Below are 20,053 nucleotides of genomic sequence, written 5' to 3'. Positions count from 1 at the left end.
GACTCCAAGACATACATGCAAGCTGTTTAGGTCCTCAAGGAGCTTGCTAGGACAAGGCCCCTTTCCTCCACATCTGTTCCTACTCTTCCCTCTAGAGCTGCCCAGCTCAAGGGCACCTGCTCTTCAGCTGCGAGGCCCGTTTCCACACCTCAGCTGGGGAGCAGGGTCCCTCCCCAACCAGAAGCTGGCACACCCCTATCTCTCAGTACTTTTCCACCCCCTCATTCCACCATCTCTTTAGGGATGTCTGCTGCCTTCCAGCTGGGCCTGCTCTTGGCACAGCAAGGGCAGATTCCTTGGTATTTATGATTTCCTGGAATTTGGGAGGAAAGTACTGGCCGAATCCAAGTGAGAGGCAGAGGCTGATGGCACCAACACACCCATCCTTCCTTGCAGGATGGTTCCACCTGAAGTGCTCCCTGAGGAATTGACTGCAAGGAATAGCCTTGCCTGTTCCAGGGGCTGTCCCAGCCTGAGGCAAGGCAACAGGGGGTGTGTTCCAAAGGGGAGCCCAGGACCGTTCTGAGGGAGCCTTCCTGGCAGCAGCCTAGAGGGCCATCCACGTAATGGGACAGCTGCTGTCAGTCTAGTCTTTCTAATCTTTGAAAAAGGCAAAGTGAGAGCTGACTTTCCCAAAGCTGCCCATAGTGTGTGCAGAAGCCATGACCTTCCTGTAGCTTTCTGGGGACAGCGCTGCTTACTGTTCCAGTTGTGTGCGAAGGGCAGCTCACTGGCTTGCAAAAGAGCTGACTATGTGCTTCTCTTCCAGCTCTGCAGTCAGTGGTGACTTCATATTTGTTGCTTGAATTTAGCCACAGTGAGAGTGTATATGCCGTAGAAACCAACAAAAGCTACTAATTAGGGCTTTTTGTTTTGTTTTGTTTTTTTTAGAGAGAGCTGGCTTAGCACGTGACTGGAACTAACCAAACACCCATCTATTATTTTTTTCAATGTTTATTTATTTATTTATTTTTATTAAAATTTTTTTTAAACGTTTATTTATTTTTGAGACAGAGAGAGACAGAACATGAACGGGGGAGGGGCAGAGAGAGAGGGAGACACAGAATCGGAAGCAGGCTCCAGGCTCTGAGCCATCAACCCAGAGCCCGACGCGGGGCTCGAACTCACGGACCGCGAGATTGTGACCTGAGCTGAAGTCGGATGCTTAACCGACTGAGCCACCCAGGTGCCCCCAATGTTTATTTATTTTTGAGAGAAAGTGTGAGTGGGGGAGATGCAGGGGGTGGGGGCAGGCAGAGGCTCCAAAGCAGGCTCCACGCTGACAGCAGTGAGCCTGATGTGGGGCTTGAACCCCCCCAACTGCGAGATCACAACCCGTGCCGAAGTCGGTTGCTCAACTGACAGCCATCCAGATGCCCCGCAAGCACCCCATTTAGATGACAGTGATCAGATAGCCTCACCACCCTCTCACCCTCTTCCACTTACCACCCTAAGTTCCTATTATCTCCTAAGGTCTGTGAAGGGCAGAGGCATTGCCTATATGATATGATAAGAATAAGGGCCTCCAGATCTCCTGCAGCCTTTCACAGCCATCATTAGAACAAATCCTTGTGCAATGGCATCGTCTCCTAAAGGCCGCAAAGTATTATGGGAAGAGTATGGGCTTCAGAGTCATGCAAATGTATATACAAATTTTAACTCCATCATTCTGGGAATGAAATGAAATAACATGTGTAAAACGCCAGGCACTAGGTAGCCATCGAAGTTGTCAGTTCCTTCTCACAACAAATATTTAAGAGCGTGCTCTGCACCAGTCACCATTCTTGGCTCTGGGGGCACAGAGCATAAGACAAACCAGGTCCTGGCCCACAAAGGACTTCCACTTCAGCCCTGGAAGACCTTAGAAGTCATCTAGACCTTCCACTGATGGGAGGAAGTGACCCCCAAGGGTCCACACTGTGTGGAGTTAGACCTCAGTCCTGGTATCCCCAGAAAACAGAGGGTACAGTGTTCTCTCCAGAACACCACCCTGCTTCTCTCCAACAAGCTTGGAAACATAAGCAAGAGTACAGAGCTCTGAGGGAATGAAACGTGGACAGTGAGTTTTGATTGGAGGTAGAAGAGAAACAAGATCTAAGAAACTCAATAGTAGAGAGGCTCAGGACATTGAGGGAGGATCAATGTTCATTCAAAAAAAAGTTTATTTAATGCCCATCCTCTTCCCAGCACCATGCCAGGCACCAGGGAAGACTATTTAAGTCTGTGAGAACAGTGCTATAGCCAAGTTTACACAGAGTACCCTGAAAATACAGGAAGAAGCAACTAGAGAACTGGAAGGAAGTGATATTGGCCAGAGACTTTCTCCAGCAAGGGCTGGACCAAGGGGTGGATTTCAGCTTTCAGGACAAGTCACTGAGGAAGAGTTCCCATCAACCCCTAAAGGCCCCTTTGGGTGACGTGAGAGTGGGGTGGGGATCCAGGCAAGGTGAAAGAAAAGCCCGCATGAGGGCCCCACAGGAGCCCAAGCTCAGTGGGCAAATCAAGATGAGGTGGTTGGGCCCAGGCCTGCCCTTTTTCCTTCCTCATCTTGGCTCCTACCCACCCTGTCCTAACCAGAGGCCTTGGCACTCTCTCTGAGACATTTCCTGAGGCCCTTCAGCTCCTTGCCCCCCCCCCCCATCCCTGGGCAGAGCCCCCACAGTGAGCTCAGAAATTGCTTCATTGCAGCCTGCCCCCCATCCCGTCTGGTTCCTGGTCCTTGTCCCCTTGGCTGGTCTACCCCTCCACAAAGCCCCTCTCCTGGGTCCCTCTGCCTATGCCCTCTCAGCCCCCCACCCCATCCTTCCACTGCTCCTGCTGCCCCTCCGGCCCATCCTCCCTGGCCCTCTCCCTGGGCCCTGTGCTGAGTCTTCTCCCTACCCTTCCATCTCCCAGGCAGCTGGTGTCGGTTGCAGCCTCCTCCGTGCCCTGCCCTGGTCAGGGAAGGGCAGATGGGTACAGGCAAGCTTGTAACACACAGGTCTGGCTCTCAAAGTGCTTTTGGTTATCATCAGGAGACAATCAGACAACCACAGGGAGCCCCAGAGTGGGGACTCAAAGAAGCAGGAGGGGTCAGCATAGCCAGCTGCCCCCGCGAGGCCACACCCAACTCCAATTCCTTTCAGGTTTCACCTTCCGGGGAGTATTACAACATTGTCATCCCTGCCTTTCCCTGCAAAACCTCATCTCTGTCTCAGTTCCTGCCACCAGGTATCCAGGGGCACCGTTGCTCATCTCAGCCCTGATCCTTTCCTGACGTATGCCTCAGCCAGCCGCCCACGCCACACGCAATCCTGGGTGCCCCTGCCCAGGGACCTTCACAGAGCCTTGGGGCTTACTGTTTGACCAGGCTGACCTGGCCCATGTTAAGCTCATGTTGAGCTGCAGAGACAGAATCTGCCCTGAGTGGGGCCTAAGGACAGGAACAGGCTGGCCCTTCTGTGGGTGAGTCCCACTGGCCTTGTACCAAGGTGCCCCAGGGTGCTTAGAAGTGGGCCAGCTTGCTTGGAGTAAGGTCAAAGGGTCCAGAGTCTGCCTCGACTTGTGTGCCAGAAGAGCAGAGGAACTGGAAGCTGCTTGTGCTTACCTTGATAATGGGAGAATCTAGGCAAGAAAAGGTCCCTTTTTTAGGCCCTTGGACATGGAGGAGGCTGTGAGAAATGCTGGGTAAGAGGCAGAGGGAGGAAGTAGGGTCAGCTTGGTGCAGTTTCTGTTAGCAACTACAGACACGTATGCACCTGTACTCCAGTGAGCAGATCTTGGCTCCCCCCTTCTTGAAGAGGTGGTTCCAGAAGAAACAAGCAAAGCCAGAACTCCATAAACAAACAGTGCCCGGCATCCCCAGAGGGGCTCATGTAGGAGGGAGCAAAGGTGACTCAGCTCTGGACCTTCACTGTCCCTTTAACACAGCTGAGACAGCCAGAGACTTGTGTTATTGTTGGGGCTGAGAGAATTCGTGTTTGTTGAGCACCAGCTAACTGCTCTGCCTAAGTCTTACTTAATCTTTCCACATCTGCCATATGAGGTAAGTATTCTCTTACAGCTTTAGAAACTGAGGCTCAGAAAAGTTGAGGTACTTGTCCAGATTACAAGGTTTTTTGTTTTGTTTTGTTTTTTTTTTAAGATTATTTATTTCAAGAGAGAGAGAAGGCAGGAGAAGGGCAGAGAGAGAGGGAGAGAGAGAATCCCAAGCAGGGTCCTCACTGTCAGGGTGGAGTTTAACATGGGGCTTAAACCCATGACCTGAGCTGAAGTCAAGAGTCAGACACTTTGGGGCCCCTGGGTGGCTCAGCTGGTTAGGCGTCCAACTCTTGATTTCAACTCAGGTCATGATCTCACAGTTCGTGAGTTCAAGCCCCACATCAGGCTCCATGCTGATAGTGTGGAGCCTGCTTGGAATTCTCTCTCTCCCTCTCTCTCTGCCCCTCCTCCGCTCATGCTATCTCTTGCAAATAAATAAACTTTCTTTATAAGAGACAGTGGGGCGCCTGGGTGGCTCAGTCGGTTAAGCGTCTGACCGGCTCAGGTCATGATATCACAGTCCGTGAGTTCGAGCCCCACATTGGGCTCTGTGCTAACAGCTCAGAGCCTGGAGCCTGCTTTGGATTCTGTGTCTCCATCTCTCCCTGACCCTCCCCCATTCATGCTTTGTCTCTCTCTGTCTCAAAAATAAATAAACATTAAAAAAATTTTTTTAAAGAGAGAGAGAGAGAGAAAGAGAGATAGCCGACTGAGCCACCGAGACACCTTGGGTTGCAAGTCTTTATAGGAAAAGAGTCTGGCTTCAACGTATGACTCTAGAGGGCGAGGTCTTTCCCCCACATTCCCCTGTCTCTGCTGCTTCATTTTTTTGGGAGTTGGTTTCATTTTGGTTTTGGAGGACCTTTTCTTTTTGGCAAAGAGGGTTGGAGATTGGGCAGAATGGTGAAAGCGTTCCCAAGTTCACTCAACCCAAAGGTGTCCTGGCCAAATTTAGAGTTGCCCTTCTCTCATTTTGACTATATTTCCTTCCATGCCTCTGCTCCAGCTGTTCTGGTCCCTGAGGTGCCGCCTCCCCCCAACCCCAGCCCCATTTCTACCTGCCAGAATTTTTTCTCACGAGGCTCATCTCAACCTCCTAGAAACTTCTACCCTCTTCCATTGTTCCTGCCCTTTTCTGGGGGACCTATGACAATCACTTGCCTCTTGACTAGTGTCAGAGCCATAGATGTCCTCATACCATCCCCTAGATAAGGCTGACAGCCCCCCAGGTCAGGGGTTGGGTCTTAGACTTCACACCTCCTACACACACACACACACACACACACACACACACACACACACACACACACACATTCACAGAATGTTTGAACCCTGCAGACAGAACAGAACAGTACCTGGAGTGTCCACACCACCCAGTGTGTGGCTGAGCTCACAAGCCTGACGGGATCCACAGGTGAGGGCCCCACTTCCCTACCTGGAGTCAGGTGGACTGGGCCAGCCTATGTGCCCAGGACCGACCCTCCCCAGACTGCTGCTCTCTAGTATTCCTCAGCACTTGGCCTCGTCCCACTCACAACACACACCTCAGCCTCCATGCCCTGTGCTCAGGGCTGCCAGTTGTGGGGGTCATGGGGACCTCTGCGGGGGCAGGCCCCTTGGAGGCTGGCCAACCCAAGACAAGTTCCTGAAACCTCTACTCCAGGACCTCCCTGCCCTCCGCACCCCCCTCCCGCCCCCCGCTGAACTCAAACCTGAGTCATGATTGAGTGCACAAGGGGACTGGCACACAATACTGCTCCTGTCAGCAATTCCAGGTATTCTCTTTCCTTGCTTGAAATTCTGAGGTTCCACAGCACTCCCTGTCCATTTCCTGCCTTGTCACTCAGACCTGCCCATGAGGCCTGAAGTGCAGCCGTCCCTGACCACCCCTCCCTACCACCTTGCCCTAAGCTCCCCCACCCTGGGATCTAAGAGTCTTGGCTCCTCTCCTAATCCCTGCCCCAGCCCAGTGGGGTTCAGTGTGCTTGATCTGACCTTCACTGCTCACCATTCATTCATTCAGTCATTCATTCTCTCCCAGGATTCCCATCACCACCACCAACTCTAGGTCAATACCTTGTTTAATTCTCCTTGGGGCACTTATGACTGGCTAAAATCATCTCTTGTATGTATTTGCCTCTACAGGGTTTGTCTCCCAGATTCAAGTATAAGCTCAATGAGAACAGGGGCCTTGGCAGTCTTGGTTACTGCTATGGGGTAAGCTGTTCTGAGGCTCCGTGATTATTGCTTCATGATTGGCTGGATTATGTAAATGTGGAGCAACCACTGTGGCACCAGGCTAGGTGAGGGGACATGCAGTCTAACTATCCTCCTTGGGTAGTTCACAGTGAGAGTAGAAATGGGGTTGTTCCACCCCACAGAATGAGCTAGAATGCAGGCACCACAGGCCCCACTGCTGGAGAAGCATAGAGGAAGTGTGCCACCAGCCCCAAGCCAGGGCTCCTGCTCCACACCAACAGCCCCAGCTCTAAGCTCCTCCCCTGGGAAATCTTACCCCCTTCCCTGGATAGGGCAGGTTCCCCCACCCATGGGACACACCCAGCACTACATCCCTCTCTTTAAGGGCATAACTGTAGCCTTACACTTGCTTATACAGTTACGTGACTGCCTCTCTACACCATTTCCATCATCCAGAAAGTTTTACTGGGCAGCCCTACTCTGGGCCATTAACTCCATGAGGGTAGGGGCTGGGCCTGTGTTTGCCTCACCGCCACGGCCCCCATGCCTATCATTGTGTCCAGCACAGAGGGCACTCAGTTGCTATCTGTTGAATGAATGAATGGGACAGGGAAGGAGTAAGGGTTGGATCTACACCAAGGTCCGCCCACCACCTTCTTTCTGGGATTACTTGTTCACCCTCTGTATTCATTTACCAATCACCCCTTCTTGGTCCAGACACTCACAGTCAAGGCTTCTGTTTCTCACGTGGGCATAGAACCTCAGGGCTGCTGCCTCCTGGCACTACTCACATTTCCTATGCCCTACACCCAAAGCACTCCCTGGAGTTGTGCAGTGATGGTTGCCACTTGCGAGCTTCTTGGCCATATTCCCAACTCCACCCATGCTCTTGACATAGGCATGCTGGGTCCCAGGACCCAGAGGGGGTTCCACAGGACTAGCTAAGAGGGTCCTTGGCCTCATATAGGATTGAATTCAAAGTTGAGCCTGGAGGAGGTAAAAGTAGAGTTTACTGAACAGTGTAAGTGATAGAGTATAGCAGATGGGGTATCTGTGAGACTCAGAAAAGAAGAAGTGAGTCTCTCCATCGCCTGGGCTTAGGGGTTTATATTGGAAAGGGGTCCAAGGGACATGTTCTTTCAGGCATCCAGGGTAGGGGCCCATCAAAGGCAAGTGTCAGGAGTTATTCCATAAACCACAGAAGGTAGCAAGTATTGACGCCAGTGTCCGTGGAAGTTTGTCTGAAGCTAATGTCCTGGAACATGTTTAGGATCTGGTTCTTCTCAGATGTTATCAGGTGTGCAGGGGTCTAGGATGAAAGTCAAAGAATGATTAACTTTCTAGCCTCCCTCTTGGAAAGGGAGCACAGCTTCTTTGGTTTACTCAGATGCAAGGAGAAATATAGAGCATGAGTAAGTGGGGTCTAGCACAGAAACAGCAGAAATGGAGCCTTTCTAAAATGGAGTCCTTTCAGCTTCCCTATCGCACTCTGAGCAATTTTAGGGCAATGATGTCCTCTTCACCAAACCTGTGCAGTGCCTGGCTCCTGTAAGAAAGAAAGGCTCCAGTTCTGGCTCAGGGAGTTTTTCCAGCTTTTCAGCCCCACTTCCTGGTTGCTTTCCCTGCATCTCTTCCCCCATAAAACACCAACATGAGTCAGCATCCACTGTGCCCTGGCTCTGTCATAGGGACTTTCCCTTTGAGGCCATTCTGTCTTTTGGGCCTGCTCTCCCTTCTCATCAGCTAGCTGGTTCCCTCCTTTCCCCCAGCCCAGAAGTGTGCTATGGGCATATGGTGGCACTGCTGGCCATTGAGGAATTCTCCCAGCCTGGCAGAAGCAACTGGGGAAGAGGGAAAAGAGAAAAAAATCCAATCGCTCAGACCAAGTGCCCAAGGAAACCCAGGACTCTGGGGGAATGGGCAGTATAGAGGATCTTCTTGGGTTTTGAACCATCTGATCCCCTGCTCCATCCCAAGGGTCAGAATCTTTCAGAACTTTGGGGCGGGTCCTTGAATGCCCTCTACCACATTGTCAAAGAATGGTTGAACAACATATGCTTGATTATCTCCCATGATGGTAAGCTCACAACTCACTCACTCCATTTTCGGAAAGCTTTAATTATTAGAAAGTCCTTCCTTATTACGAGTCTATATCCACTCATTGACCCCCCACCCCCTCACAGTCCTCTCTACTCCCTGTATTTCTAGGAGATGATAACCTCCTTCCCCGTACCTGTGGCTGGAGAGTTTAAAGTAGGAAGATCAAAGCTGTACGCTTTTAGTATATATGTTGTGCTTCATTGACAAGTTTTACAAGAAGAAAAAAGAAACATTAGGAGTTTAAGAAAAGAAATTGTAAAATGTTATATATCACCAGATCTAGAACAAACTCCCCTTGACCTCAATCTGAGTCAGTGTCCCTTCTGTGGGCCCCTGGGCCCCTATCCTACTTTAGCTTACATACTGGCATGTCTGTCTCACCCAGGAGAACTGTTCTGTCCAGTACTAGCCACTAGCCCCATGTGGCTGTTTAGCAATTATTTTTTTTTCAACGTTTTTTATTTATTTTTGGGACAGAGAGAGACAGAGCATGAAGGGGGGAGGGGCAGAGAGAGAGGGAGACACAGAATCGGAAACAGGCTCCAGGCTCCGAGCCATCAGCCCAGAGCCTGACGCGGGGCTCGAACTCACGGACCGCGAGATCGTGACCTGGCTGAAGTCGGACGCTTAACCGACTGCGCCACCCAGGCGCCCCCCCATGTGGCTGTTTAAATGGAAATAAATTAAAATTGAATTAGATTAAAAATGTGTTTCCACAGTTGCACGAGCCACATTTCAAGGGCTCACTAGCCACTAGGGCTAGTGGTGACCATACTGGATGGCACAGACATTGAACGTTTCAACACGGCAGAAAGTTGTCTAGTCTAGCCCAGCACTGCACTAAGTCTAGCTCCTAGCCAAGATTTAAATGGGGCCCCGACCCAGGGCTCATGGTCTGCTTCCGCCCTCCAAACCATCTCTGGTCCATGACTGGCTCAGGGTTCTAGGGACATTGTAAATGTGTGTGTGTGTGTGTGTGTGTGTGTGTGTGTGCACGCGCGCATTGGGGAGTGGTTGCAGAGAAATAATCGGCAGGGGAAGAGGTGGTCAGCATGAAGAGAAGAGAACCAGGCTTCCAGGCCTCAAGAAGCTCAAATTTGAGCTTCTGGTAATGCCCACTGCATAGGTGGGAGCAGCCACCCAGGCTTTGGGTTGAATTCTGGCTGTGTTTCCTCCCAGCTGTATGACCTTGGGCAAGCCTCTTAACCTCTGTGAAACCACTGTATGCATTCTTTTCTCATTATAAAATATGGATACTAATACCAACTTCATATAGGTAGTGATTACATTAAATAAGATGTCTAAGGGTTCAGTTGGTATTCAATTATTGCTTATTCCTTTTTCTACATAGAGGGCAGTAAAATCTCTTCCTTAAACATCATTCAGATCATAACCCTCAGGCACCTGTGTGGTTCCCACTTATCACACACAGGAGACCAAATATAACTCCTGACAGCTCCCTTTGCCTTAAAGCAAGAGGCCTGTCATTCATTCCATTGCTCTTATCTCCAAAGGCACCTGGCTCTGCTGCTATCTGCCAGCCGGCCAAGTCTGTTCTCCCCCTCCTTCACGTCACAATGCATGCCTGAAATGCCCTTCCTGCCCTCTCTTTCCTAAACCAGGCCCTACCTTCTCAGAAGCAGATTCTGTCATGAGACTCACTTCCTCTCTTAAGCCTACTTGATTCAACCTTCCCAGTTTCAAGATTGCTAATCACTAAGAAGTATTTCATGCCTACTTCGGCTTTCAACCATCCCCTTTCCTCCTCCCTTGGTGACTAGGATATAAGACTGGCAAATCTGCGTCTGTGGGCATCTGTGTTCCCAGCTGTCTGGTTGCACATGTGAGTGTGTACAGAAGCAAACAAAGGGCTAGTGAGGTGGGAGAGCTGGACCAGACCAGACACAGGTCCCATTTGGCCACTTACGACATGGATGGCCCTTAGCAAGTTACTTAGTGTTTCTGAGCCTCAATGTCCTGAATATTTATCATAAAAATTAGAAATAATAATAATAATATTACTACTATTACTATTTACTGAGCCCTTACTCGGTATAGACACTGTTCTAAGCTAAGCATTCACATTAGGTCCTTTTATCTAATCTTCACTTGAACTGTCACCGGTAGTGATATTTTTTCTATGTTACTACTGAAGAAACGGAGACACAAGGGAAACTCAACACAGAGGGTTAAGTACCTTTCCCAGATCACACAGCTAGTAAGTGGCCAAACCAGGATCTGCACCCAGGCACCCAACAGTCCATGTTTATAAGCACTCTGCTTACTGCCTCCACATGTGATCCTTCGTGCATGCAAAACTCCTGCACAAAGACAACCAAGAAGTGGTGGGACTCTTTCCTCACTGGGACCACAAGTACACGAGGCCAGTAAAAGTGTCTCTTCTCCTCTGTCATTTGTTACAGAGCCCAGGAAAGGACAGACTATATAGTGGGCAGTTTGTATACATTTCCAGGACCTGAGAAAAATGTGGAAGAAATATAAAGAATTTAAAGCCATGCATTCTTAAATATGAGCTATGAACACATACCACATGGACACACACTTCTCACAAATACATCACATATGCTCACTCATGCATATGCACTCACTGGCCACCTTGAACCCCATGAAGGCTCTCCAGGAAACCTTTCTGAGCTGGCCCAGGAGCCACAGAAGGCTTTTAGGCAGAGATGTGATATAATCAAACCTGCATTCTAGGAAAGTTGATCCAACAGCACAGAGAATGAACTCATAATGGAGAGGACAGAGTGGAGACGGGGGACATTGAAAAGACTTTCAACAATCTGGGAAGACATGAGCTTAAATTCTAGTGCAGTGGGAGTGGAAAGAGTATTTAAGAGATACTAAGGAAAAATGGGGAGAGAGTAGTGCCATTCACTACAATAGGAAAACATAAAGGCAAAAGTTTAAGAATGAATGGGAGACATACCCTACGACCCAGCAATTGCACTACTAGGCATTTATCCACGGGATACAGGTGTGCTGTTTCGAAGGGGCACATGCACACCCATGTTTATAGCAGCACTATCAACAATAGCCAAAGTATGGAAGGAGCCCAAATGTCCATCGATGGATGAATGGATGAAGAAAAGGTGATATATATATACAATGGAGTATTACTTGGTAATCCAAAGAATGAAATCTTGCCATTTACAACTACATGGATGAAACTGGAGGGTATTATGCGAAGCGAAATTAGTCAAAGAAAGACAAATACCATATGACTTCATTCATATGAGGGCTTTAAGACACAGAGCAGATGAACATAGGGAAGGGAAGCAAAAATAATATAAAAACAGGGAGAGGGACAAAACGTAAGACACTTTTAAATATGGAGAACAGAGGGTTACTGGAGGGGTTGTGGGAGGGGGGATGAGTAAATGGGTAAGGGGCATCAGGGAATCTACCCCTGAAATGATTGTTGCACTATATGCTAACTAACTTGGATATAAATTTTGAAAAATAATTAATTAATTTTTTAGAAAAGAATGAATGGGAGACAACGATACCTCTTTACTTTCGGAGTTTGAGGTGTCTCTGGAACACCCAGGTGATATCCAATAGGCTTTTGAATAGGTGTGCACATATATATGTTTATTATTACAGCTCGTGAGACATCTGGGCTGGAGACACAAGTTTGAGTGTTATCAACTCCCAGGTGGTAATTAAAACTATGAGTGTGTATGACTTCACCCAGAGAAAGTGTGGGGCCAGAAAATCTGTGGGCCCAGGACAGAGCTCTGGGGAGCTCCAACTCCAAGCAGGAGAAGGCTTGGATTTGTAAATGTTCTCCCAGGAACAATGTGTGATGTGAAAGAGGGTGGTGAAAGGGCCCTGGACATCACCAACATTTAGGGGAGAAGAAGGTGAACAGGTGAGAAGATTGGGGCAGAGGCGCAGGAGAAGCCAGGAAAGGGTGTCAAGTGGAAGGAAGTCGGCTACGTGAAAGTTTCAGGGATCAGTGGAGATAAGGACAGGAAACTCCACCAGTTAGATGTGGCAACTAGATGGCCAGTGGCCAGAATGAGGTCAGCAGGATGGCTAGTGCGTGAGTTCCCGGCTGTAGAAAAAACTTACGCAACTAGACTGCAGTTCTACCAGCTGACTGAAATTGCAACCCCTACTGCTTGCGCGCGCCATTGCGCACGCGCACTCGTAAACACAAGAAGTAAATCAGGGATTTAGCCTTTCTAGAGAGTACCGGCGCACGCGTCTACCGAGCCCGCCTACTCCGCTGCCGGCCCCTCTCCACGCCTGCAGAGGGCGCTGCGCCTTGGAGAGACCGGGCGTGGCGCCGCTCTAGCCTGCGCCCGGACTCCGTGGCAGGCGCGGCAGCTTAGCGTCCCCCACGCCTCCCCTCGGCGCAGGTGGGTCGGCCCGCACGGGGCGGGAGTGTCTGGGATCTGTAGGGTGGGCGGGTAGCGGCAGTCTCTAGGCGCGGAGTCGTCCCTATTGCTTCAGTTCCCTGGATCGGGTCCGGTCCCGGAAGATCGGGCTGTGGGCAGGGCGGCACGGGTACGAATCCCAGTGTGGGTGAGCGCTCCTCCAGGACGGGCGCTGCTCTTCCCCGACCCTTTCACACCGCAGGGGTCTCCTCCGAGGCTCGCGTGCGGCTTCCGGGGAACAGCTGGGGGCGGGGCTAGCGGGGGCGGGGCTCCCATGATTGACACTTTTTTCCCAGGTTTCTCAGGCTTCCAAGGGACCCCTCCCCGGTCCTGAACCCTGAGCCGGCACCATGGTGAGAACTGTGAGCAAAGCCCCTCACCTCCCCATGCCCGTGCCCCGCGTGGCGTTGCCTACGTTGCCCTGTATAAACCTGGGGTTCCGCATTGGGGGTTTCGGTGGGTCAGCCCCTGCAAGGCAGCCTGCGCCCTTCCAACCCGTTCATCCCTGTAGCACGGGCGCCTGAAGGTGAAGACGTCGGAAGAGCAGGCGGAGGCCAAAAGGCTAGAGCGGGAGCAGAAGCTGAAGCTATACCAGTCAGCCACCCAGACTGTCTTCCAGAAGGTGGGGCCCTCAGAGGTAGCCCCTTTACCAGGTGGCCCTCTTAGGATAGCACAGAGGCCAAGAGCTGGGCCTTAGAGTTGGACTGCCTGGCTGCATATGTGGGTTCTGTCACTTACAAGCTATGTGATCTTGGGCAGGTTACTGAATTTCTTTAAGTTTCAGTTTGTTCATCTGTAAAATGGGGCTTACTGCATAAGGTTGTGAAAATTAAATGAGAGAATACATGTAAACCCATAAAGCGTTCTGCATGCTACCTATTGTATAGAAAGGCATTCCGAGAATATAAAGTAGTTCTATTTGTTATTTGCCTATGACCTCTGACCCTGCTGCCTGCCTTCTAAGCGCCAGGCTGGTGAGCTGGATGAGTCTGTCCTGGAACTGACAAGCCAGATTCTGGGAGCCAATCCTGACTTTGCCACCCTCTGGAACTGTCGACGAGAGGTGCTTCAGCAGCTGGAGGCCCAAAAGTGCGTAGGAGTTAAGGGCCCCAAGAAGGTGGCATTAGCCCTCTCCTGCCCAGGTCCAGTGATGGAGGAAGAATGGGACAGCCAGGAGCATAGGCAGAGGGGAGTGGAGGGCTGAGTGCAGAAAGTCAGGAGTGAGCTGAGATTGGGTGTTGTAGGGCCCTGAGCCCCATTTCCCTTTGAGTGCAGGTCCCCTGAGGAGTTGGCTTCTCTGGTGAAAACAGAACTGGGCTTCCTGGAGAGTTGCCTGCGGGTGAACCCCAAGTCCTATGGTACCTGGCACCACCGCTGCTGGCTGCTGGGCCGCCTGCCAGAGCCCAACTGGGCCCGGGAGCTGGAGTTATGTGCCCGTTTCCTCGAGGTCGATGAGCGGAACTGTACGTGCCTGCTGATGGTGTCCCACCTCGTGGTCCTGGGGCCTCAGTAAAGCCTAGAGTTGGGAGGGATGACCAGGACAGGCCCACTGAGCTGATGGCAGAAGGGATGCTGGAGACAAATGCATGCTCTGTAGAACACACAGAGGTGTGTGTTTGGTTTTTTTTTTTAATTTTTTTTTTAACGTTTATTTATTTTTGAGACAGAGAGAGACAGAGCATGAACAGGGGAGGGGCAGAGAGAGAGGGAGACACAGAATCTGAAACAGGCTCCAGGCTCTGAGCTGTCAGCACAGAGCCCGACGTGGGGCTCGAACTCACGGACCGTGAGATCATGACCTGAGCCGAAGTCGGACGCTTAACCGACCAAGCCACCCAGGCGCCCCACACAGAGGTGTTTTTAAGGGCCTCCAAGGGAACTCTGGGGATTCTAGCTATGAAGCTCCTCTTGCCCGACTTCTGAGATGTGCTGTCACCCTTCTTCCTAGTTCACTGCTGGGACTACCGGCGGTTTGTGGCTGCACAGGCAGCCGTACCCCCTGCAGAGGAGCTAGCCTTCACTGACAGTCTCATCACCCGAAACTTTTCCAACTACTCCTCTTGGCATTACCGCTCCTGTCTCTTGCCCCAGCTGCACCCCCCGCCAGACTCTGGACCACAGGGACGCCTCCCTGAGGATGTGCTACTCAAAGGTAAGGAGGGTCAGAGGGTGCTGGGGAGGACTCTGCAGTGATTCCTTTCCAGCCTTGATGCCTAACCCTGTTCCTGAACCTGCTACTTGGGCTTACTGAGCACCTACTTTGTGCCTGGCTTTGGGGGTACATAAGAGTCAATCCCTCTGCAGTGGGAAAGATACAGCTGATACATGTAGCCACTGTGCAAGGCCCACAGATAGATGAAACTGAGGGCTGGAGGTACTCCTGGGTGAGGGTGGGATGTTGGGGCGGCCAGGAGCCCACCAGGATCCTGTGCCTCCTTGGCCCCTGCAGAGCTGGAGCTGGTACAGAATGCCTTTTTCACCGACCCCAATGATCAGAGTGCCTGGTTCTATCACCGCTGGCTCCTGGGACGAGGTGAGCAGTGAGGAAAGAGGCTGGGTGTTTAGGGCTTGGAAGGAATGGAAGAGGATTTAAGGAGACCTGAGGTTGTGTCTCCCCCCCAGCTGACCCCCAGGATGCCCTGCGCTGCCTGCACGTGAGCCGGGATGAGGCCTGTCTGACTGTCTCCTTCTCTCGGCCCCTCCTAGTGAGTCCTGCAGCTTTTGCCGGAGAGCATCATGGATGTGGGCCCGGTGCTGTTGGGGCTGACGGGTCTCTCTTTGTCTCCTGGGCCAGGTGGGGTCCAGGACAGAGACCTTGCTGCTCTTGGTTGATGAGTCACCCCTGGCTGTGGAGTGGAGGACCCCAGATGGCAGGAACCGGCCTAGCCACGTCTGGGTATCCCAGGATTGATGGGGCAGAGTGGGGGACTGGGGTGGGGCTGGAGTGGGACAGTCAGAAAAGTGGTGAGGCTCGAGCATTTCCTTAACCTGGTGCTCCCAGCTCTGTGACTTGCCTGCTGCCTCCCTCAATGACCAATTGCCCCAGCATACATTTCGTGTCATTTGGACAGAAGGCGATGCCCACAAGGAGTGTGTGCTTTTAAAAGGTGACACAAGCTCTACGTTTTTATCCCCTCGCAGCAGTATCCCTGTCCCTCTCCTCCTCTCATGGTTGCCCCCTTCTACCACCCATTCCTTCTCTCAGGCCGCCAGGAGGGCTGGTGCCGGGACTCGGCCACGGATGAGCAGCTCTTCAGGTGATGACAGGGAAGCACACAGACAAGGAGAGGGAGGTCTGGACTCTGGGGTGGGAGGCTGGAGGCTCGGGCATATGGTCTCAGACTGGATACTGGGGGTGACTAGCACCCTGAGTGGACGCCATCCCATCCCCCGCCTTGCTCATCCTCAGGTGTGAGCTGTCGGTGGAGAAGTCCACGGTGCTACAGTCCGAACTTGAATCCTGTAAGGAGCTGCAGGAGCTGGAGCCGGAGAATAAGTGTGAGGCCCCATTCCCCGAGGTCCTGCTCTAGAGGCCCCTTTCCAGGAGGGCCTCTTGGGGAGAGCAGGAAGGGTCTCAAGAGATGGGAGCAGGGGATCTAGAAGAGACAGTCCTCCCCCTCCCCTCCTCAGGGTGCCTGCTCACTATCATCCTGCTGATGCGGGCACTGGATCCTCTGCTGTATGAGAAAGAGACGCTCCAGTACTTCCAGACCCTCAAGGCAAGTTGGACCTGGAGGAACAGGTAAGGGGGAGGCCTGGTGTGCCGTAGGAAGACAACTGACGGGCCTTGCTCGCCTTCCTCGTCCCCGCCAGGCCGTGGACCCGATGCGGGCAGCGTACTTGGATGACCTACGCAGCAAGTTCTTGCTGGAGAACAGTGTGCTCAAGATGGAGTATGCTGAGGTGCGCGTGCTGCACCTGGGTCACAAGGTAGGGACTGCTGTGCGCACCTTCTCCGGGCCCTCGCCCTGCTGGCCCTCCCTTCCTCCTCATCCCCTGGCCAGCTCTTGTGTCTCCTCCATGGGCTCAGCTGAGGCCTTCAGTCTGGTCTCACCATACCCCTGGCTTTGGCCCCAGTCTCAGGTGCCTTTCTGGACTTTTTTCTTAGCCAAGATTGAACTCCTCTTCCTTCAAGCCTGTTCTTCCTGGCCTTGTTTTCCGTCACTTGCCCCATCATTCTTGTTACACAGTTTCAAATCCTGAGTCATCAGGGCCTCTTCGTGCCGTCCCTTCTTCTGGGCCAGTCACATCTTCCTTCTTCCCTTAGAGCGAGCCCTCACTCACCCCCGCTCACTCCGATGCTTCCCTCCCTGGAGCAGGCCGCGGCATCTAAAGCCTGAGTAGTTTCCGGAGATGTTTGACAAACTTCCCAGACTCTCTTTTCCTCTCCTTGGGGTCTTTCCCAGCCAGTATTCCCAACACAGCGGTTTCAGCATGTCCTCGCAGCCCGCCTCCCCTGACACCAGACTGATCCCCCAGCCACAGCAGTCCCGCTCCTGCCAGTGTCTGTGCCCACCCCAGCGCCCTCCTGCATTCCCTGTCCCTGCCGGAGGCTGCCTCCTTCCTATCCACTCACTGGCCACCCCACCCCTGCACCCCTGTGCTGTCCCATGTGCTTGATGGGGAGTGTATACTGTCGGGGTTGGGGGTGGGGGTGGTTGTAAGGTAAGCTTACCCGTCCTCTCCTCACCAGGGGCCTGTGTGGAGCACAGAGGGTAAGTGCCTTGTGAACGATGGCTGAGGCCCCTCCCCCAAGCCTCATCGGGGTATCTCGTTCCCCTCCTTAGGATCTGACAGTACTCTGCCATCTGGAACAGCTGCTCTTGGTCACTCATCTTGACCTGTCACACAATCGTCTCCGAGCCCTGCCCCCTGCCCTGGCTGCCCTGCGCTGCCTTGAGGTAAAGCACTCCTTCATCGCTGTCCTGGGTGGCCCTCTTCCCTTTTCTCCACCTTAGAAGTCTGCCCACCCTACAAAGAGGTGTCCAGATCCTCCCAGCCCCTGCAAATGACCCTGTGCCTTCTCTGCCTCGGTCACCTAGACTGCCCCAGGTCACCTAGACTGCCTCGGTCACCTAGACTGACCCTTTCCTTGCACTGTAAGCCGATCACCCCAGGCTCCCTACTTGTTTGTACCAGTCCCAGGCTGACAGCTGCCTGCCTGGCCTTGTCTTCCCTGCCCTCCCTGCTCCCCAGGTCCTTCAGGCCAATGATAATGCCATAGAGTCCCTGGACGGTGTCACCAACCTGCCCCGACTACAGGAGCTCTCACTGTGCAACAACCGTATCCTCCTTTCTGGGTGCCTTTCAGACAGCGGGTAGGGTGAGCTGCTGGGCTGGGAAGGGACAGACAGCAAGCAGGGTGGGTGGGAGAGGGGCCACTGGTGGTCTAAGCTAAGGAGAGAGGATAGCTTGGGGCTGTGTGGGCCATCATTGACTTGCACTGGTCGTTTTGCGGGGTGGAAGTGACTTCCTCAAGCCAGAGTTCGTAAATCAGCAGCCTCCAGATGTTCTTGGGTACCCCATGGTACTTTAAAAATCAGGAAGCTTCATATTTAAAAACTTGAGAATTCTGATTCTACTTAAAAACTGGAAGTTAGGGGCACCTGGCTGGCTCAGTTGGTAGAGCACAAGACACTTGATCTTGGGGTCATGAGTTCAAGCCCCATGTTGGTTGTGGAGCCTACTTTTAAAAAAATTGGAAGTTAAAGCAACTCTTGGCCTGCATTTCCACTCAGCAACCCTTGGCCATTGTTGAGTCGTGGATATCCCTGGAGCCAGAGCTAGCTTTCTTTTTGGCCATAGCCCACCGCTCCTTTTCATACCACATCTGGCCTGCCTCTTGGGCTTCCGGCCTGGCCCCGTGGGCAGGTGTTTGCAGTCTATAGTCTTATTCCCTCCAGGGAAGTGTGCAAGATGCCTGCCAGCCAGACCGCCAGGCAGCAGCCCCTGGTCTTGAGGGAGAACAGGAATAGATACACGGGAGCTCGTGGATCTGGGGGAACGTGCCTCATTTTCCTTGACTCTTCTGCCCAAGGCCTCCAGCAGCCCACAGCGCTCCAGCCTCTTGCCTCCTGCCCCAGGCTGGTCCTCCTCGACCTGCAGGGCAACCCCCTGTGCCAAGCAGCGGGCATCTCTGAGCACCTGGCCGAGCTGTTGCCTTCAGTTAACAGCATCCTCACCTAGGAGATCCTTCCCCACCCCTGTTCTTTAACTTATTGGGACTGAATAAACAATGGAGAGGCCCCCCAGGCTGCTATGCTGCCGCCACCGCCACCACCATTACTACTGCCACCTATTTTGGAAGAGGAAAGGAGAGAGTTAGGGTGTGTCACATCATCCTCGCCCTTTCATTTCATGCTCGGTCCTGCTGTTTCCTCCCATGGGGAACCAGAGTCTCTGTTCTGGGGCAGAATTTGCCCCAGATGCCTTAAATGCAAGGGCTGTATTAGAGTTTACCTTCTGGTTGGGGCTGGGGCTCCAATCGAGTTTGGGTCCAGGTTCTGGTTGGGGCTGGGCTACAAAGCAGCCGTAAGTCGCCAACTAGAAGGACTCATAAAAGTTTCTCCCATGACTCCTGCCCCTTCCAGATGCCCTCTGTGCCCCGGCCCATTCACTACAGCTGAGAGGGCTGTTCCCACGAGGAGCTGGTCAGGGTGCCTTTGCTCCGCCCTCTGGTGACTATAGTATCGATCCTCATGAGTAGCATTCTGCGGTTGAACAGCCCTCGAAAGTACTATATCTCAGCTGACCCTCACAAGTGCTTAGGGATGAGATGGTGAGGCCCATTGTACTGATGAGGAAACTACACCAAAGCCGTCTCTGCACCTTGGTCTGGGATTCTACTTGTGTCCATTCTTCTGTATTGATATGGGATGATAGGTCAAGACTGGCCTCAGCTCCCGAGGTACCGAGCTGGGTATCTGTTCCCATGGTGCCCTGCTATACACACCCCTTGTCCTGACTTTAGAGCCCCAAGGCACTTGAGCCTCCTGGAGGGAGGAGAGGGGAGCGGCTCAGGGGTTAGGGCACTGAGTCAAATCTGGTTAGGTGGGGAAGAAGACCAAAACAAAAGAGAGAGTGACAAGGTACTTTTCTGGTTCCCTGGGAAATGTTCACACACATCCGGTCCCTTAGGGCCCTGCCCCTTCCCATGTTCATGGTGATACATACAGCCCCTCAACAAAGCCCTTTGGCTGACCTGCCTGCCTGGGATTTTGATTTTTACTTGTGTGTCCTTTGCGGGTGTTAGAGGTGGGGACGGACCCTCTGCCAGGTCAGGGGTTTGGAGCTAGACAGGGAAAGGTCACTGTGGGTGTGGAGAGCTC

At 52.4% G+C, this 20,053-nt stretch overlaps 1 protein-coding gene across 2 annotated transcripts; it reads left to right on the top strand.

Annotated features, from left to right (window-relative positions):
* The first annotated feature begins 12,518 nt into the window (after positions 1–12,518).
* RABGGTA (Rab geranylgeranyltransferase subunit alpha) lies at positions 12,519–19,001 on the top strand. 2 transcript variants are annotated; one of them, XM_042942842.1, is made up of 17 exons: positions 12,519–12,707; positions 13,022–13,078; positions 13,237–13,347; positions 13,690–13,814; positions 14,001–14,188; positions 14,674–14,877; positions 15,175–15,258; positions 15,348–15,430; positions 15,520–15,621; positions 15,727–15,832; positions 15,931–15,982; positions 16,135–16,223; positions 16,356–16,444; positions 16,539–16,655; positions 17,513–17,626; positions 17,922–18,009; positions 18,763–19,001. In XM_042942842.1, the coding sequence occupies exons 2-17, from the start codon at positions 13,076–13,078 to the stop codon at positions 18,909–18,911; spliced, it is 1,704 nt and encodes a 567-aa protein (XP_042798776.1). In that variant the 5' UTR covers positions 12,519–12,707; positions 13,022–13,075; the 3' UTR covers positions 18,912–19,001. The 2 variants fall into 2 exon arrangements, with proteins under 2 accessions (XP_042798776.1, XP_042798777.1); XM_042942843.1 differs by lacking the exon at positions 12,519–12,707 and adding an exon at positions 12,723–12,855.
* Positions 19,002–20,053: the final 1,052 nt, after the last annotated feature.

This window comes from Panthera leo, chromosome B3 (genome assembly GCF_018350215.1).
Source record: "Panthera leo isolate Ple1 chromosome B3, P.leo_Ple1_pat1.1, whole genome shotgun sequence".
NCBI lineage: Eukaryota > Metazoa > Chordata > Mammalia > Carnivora > Felidae > Panthera > Panthera leo.
This window is presented reverse-complemented; position numbering and strand designations above follow the sequence as displayed.

Bases quoted from the DNA above. Each gene is read 5' to 3' on its own strand.
- RABGGTA (XM_042942842.1), top strand. The intron at 14,189-14,673 runs GTACGTGCCTGC...CCTTCTTCCTAG, and splicing joins CGAGGTCGATGAGCGGAACT to TTCACTGCTGGGACTACCGG. The intron at 15,259-15,347 runs GTGAGCAGTGAG...TCTCCCCCCCAG, and splicing joins CCGCTGGCTCCTGGGACGAG to CTGACCCCCAGGATGCCCTG.